Source organism: Sinocyclocheilus anshuiensis, unplaced genomic scaffold, assembly GCF_001515605.1.
Source record: "Sinocyclocheilus anshuiensis isolate Anshui unplaced genomic scaffold, SAMN03320099.WGS_v1.1 scaffold1477, whole genome shotgun sequence".
Lineage (NCBI taxonomy): Eukaryota > Metazoa > Chordata > Actinopteri > Cypriniformes > Cyprinidae > Sinocyclocheilus > Sinocyclocheilus anshuiensis.
In genome coordinates, this window is record NW_015547710.1 from 76,470 (window position 1) to 79,502 (window position 3,033).

General features: G+C 33.1%; 1 protein-coding gene across 1 annotated transcript in view; it reads right to left on the reverse strand.

Annotated features, from left to right (window-relative positions):
* Positions 1-341: 341 nt before the first annotated feature.
* pik3r5 (phosphoinositide-3-kinase, regulatory subunit 5) overlaps positions 342-3,033 on the reverse strand; it is a 23,620-nt gene continuing 20,928 nt past the window's right edge. Inside the window, exons 17-18 of the mRNA XM_016506824.1 lie at positions 2,578-2,693; positions 342-1,478 (exon numbers count right to left, since the gene is read on the reverse strand). Coding sequence (XP_016362310.1) covers positions 1,331-1,478; positions 2,578-2,693 — 264 coding nt within the window. The 3' untranslated portion in view covers positions 342-1,330. The remainder of the gene's footprint in view (positions 1,479-2,577; positions 2,694-3,033) is intronic.

Genomic DNA, 3,033 nt, shown 5'->3' on the forward strand with positions numbered 1-3,033 from the left:
CAAAATGAAATATAGTATTATTGCAAATAGAATGTATTTACAAAGTTTAATAAACACAGACGGACATTATTTAAAAACGGTCTGCCCTGAGAGAGAGTAAAATCCCTCAATTGTTTTAATAAAAACACATACATATGTACATTGTACTCCTCTACTCCATAATTTTGCCAACACATATACAATCTTTAAGTGTTTCAAAAAACAGAAAGAAAGACAGAGAAAATAATTGTTTTGACAGTTATTCTGATCGTTTTAGAAAGAAAGAGAGAGAGAAAGAGAGAGGGAGAGAGAGAGAGAGAGAGAGAGAGAGAGAGAGAGAGAGAGAGAGAGAGAGAGAAAGAGAGAGAGAGAGAACGAAAGAAAGAAAGAATTAATTCAGTTTGTTTAACTTACAAACTGTGCCAGGTTTACAGCGCACTGACTGAATCGTTTTGGTTTTTCGCCGCCAGTGATGTAGGTGTTTATTCACCACTGTTCAGCCTCCAGCGACCACAAGATAAACTCAACAAATGGTTTATAAGGACCTCTGCTGGCAAACACACCATACTACAATAAGAGGTATTCAAAGCAGACAGGTTTCAGATAGTTTTAAAGTCACAACACAGCAAAAATAATCCTGCAGATAAGATATACAAACATATACAAAAATAATCACGTAATACATTAGATTTTAAGGACTAAAATCTGAGGCACCACTGTCTCAATTCTCTGGCCAGACAGAAATGAGTTTAAATAATTAAAAATGAAAGACTGTAAAGGAATATAGATATATTTCCTGAGAATTTCCATTATAGCTACATAAAATAATTATGTCATATATACAAACATATTATTACAGTGTCCACAGTGCGTATTTAAATGGTGGTTAATATGTGCATTAACAAGAGTATTCATCCACGCTGGTTTTATAAGAACCAGGACAGGCCCAGTTCCAATTCAATCCAGTAATAACATCCCTTTCAAAGTACCAAACCATTATAGATGACTCAGGTTTTGATTCATAACCTGATTCAGATGTCCATAAATGATTATGATGATTAGTCATAAGTCCATAAAATTTGTCTCAGCTTGTCCACTGATTTATATTCAGTAGGATGTACCTCAGGCTTAACAACCAGTTATCCTTATCTCAGAAATATGAAGCGAACAACCCTCGCTCTACATACATATGATGCTCACAAACGTAATAAAAGAGCACTTTTGCCTGAAAGTGTATCTTAGCTTTATTGAGAGTCGATATGCAGAGTTGTAGTTTAAAAGTGGAAGAAGATAACTATGTAAATGGACATCTATTAGGCTGGAGTCTTAGGGTTAAACCTAGTCTCTGGGTTCAAGGCTGAGGTCCACTGAAAGTGGCAACAGGCAGACAAAGCAGAGAGCAGAAGGTTGGCTGCAGAGGCTGCATCTGAGATGAGAACACCCTTCCTTTCGTCCAATCAGTCGAACTATCTGATTTATAACAAACTGATACCTCACATCTGCAAAGAGAAAAAAAAAGTTTGGGGTTGTTCATGTCACTGTATAAATGTTCAGCTGAGTTTACATCCTAATAGTAATGCACTGAAAAACTTTACCGGTTGTTGGCCACAAAACTATTTTTATAACAAATATTTTTATTGTCTCTATGACAACTCTATGACAGAATTAACCATTTTTTCTTTGTGACAAACAGCAGTGGTCACTGAGTCACTATCAGTCTCGTTTCCATCTCACAGTAAAACATGAAAATGACATTTCATGATTTTGTTCCTCTTTTTTGTTTTGCTGGCTTAATGCAAGGAGTATTCCACGTTAAAACACAAAATTATTTTCTGAAATAACTCTTATGTTCACAAAGTCTGCATTTATTTAATAAAAAATATAGTAGTAAAACAGTAACAATGTGAAATATTCTTAAAATATAAAATAACTATTTACTATTTAATAGATTTTTAAAATGTAAATTAAAATAGCAAAGCTGAATTTTCAACAGCCTTCAGTGCCAATGATCCTTCAGAAATCATTCTAATATGATTTGGTGCACAATTAATATTTCTTCTCAAAGTTGAAAACAGTTGAGCTGCATATTTTTTTGGAAACAGTGATATAAACTTTTCCAGCACTTTTGAATGACTTTTGAATTGAAGTTCAAAAGAAACAGCATTTGTTTAAAATAGGTTTTTATACCAATGTGCTTTACAATGTTTTATCTGTCCCTTTTGTTCAATGCAATGCATTCTCGCTTAATAAATATGCTACACGTATGAAATAATGAATAAAATATAATGAATAATAATTTATTTATTTATACTGCATAGCAGTGGTGAACAGAGTACACAAATGTATTTAGGTTAAAGTACACAAACTCAATGACATATTGCTAAAAAAAAGTATTAATTATTAAAAGTATTTAATTATAATTTGGCAATTTCATATGTTCTTGTGGCTCATCTGGTAGAGCATGGTGCTATCAATGCCAAGGTCATGGGCTCAATTCACATGGAGCAGGTGTAAAAACCTGTCTGACAGTAAAAAGATTTACTGCATATACTTTTTAGCCAAACATCAGTAAAAAAAGCTAACAAAAACAAACTGTACCTGGCCACACTCTGTAAAATTTTCTTCTCATCTTGGTCCAGACAAACTGCGAAGGTGGTGTTGCAAGTTCCACTAACCTGAACCTTATCCACCTTTACCTGTGTGGTGGTCAGTTGCTGTAACACAAACGACAGCTTTATAAGAAAATTTCATCTGAAAAAAAAAAAAAACACTAAAATACTGCAACTTGAATCACCAGAACAACTTTCATATTCATAAACATTTGAGCTTAATCTATGCAATTATAGTAACATTGTTAATGTCTTTTAAATAGGTCTTGCAATAGGACATAAGCATATTTCCATATGATATTCATGATTTTCACTATTCTTCATTTATTTCAAATATCTGTTAAAGGGGTCATATGGCGTTGCTAAAAAGAACATTATTTTGTGTATTTGGTGTAATGCACTGTGTTTAAGGTTAAAAAAACACATTATTTTCCACATAATGTAC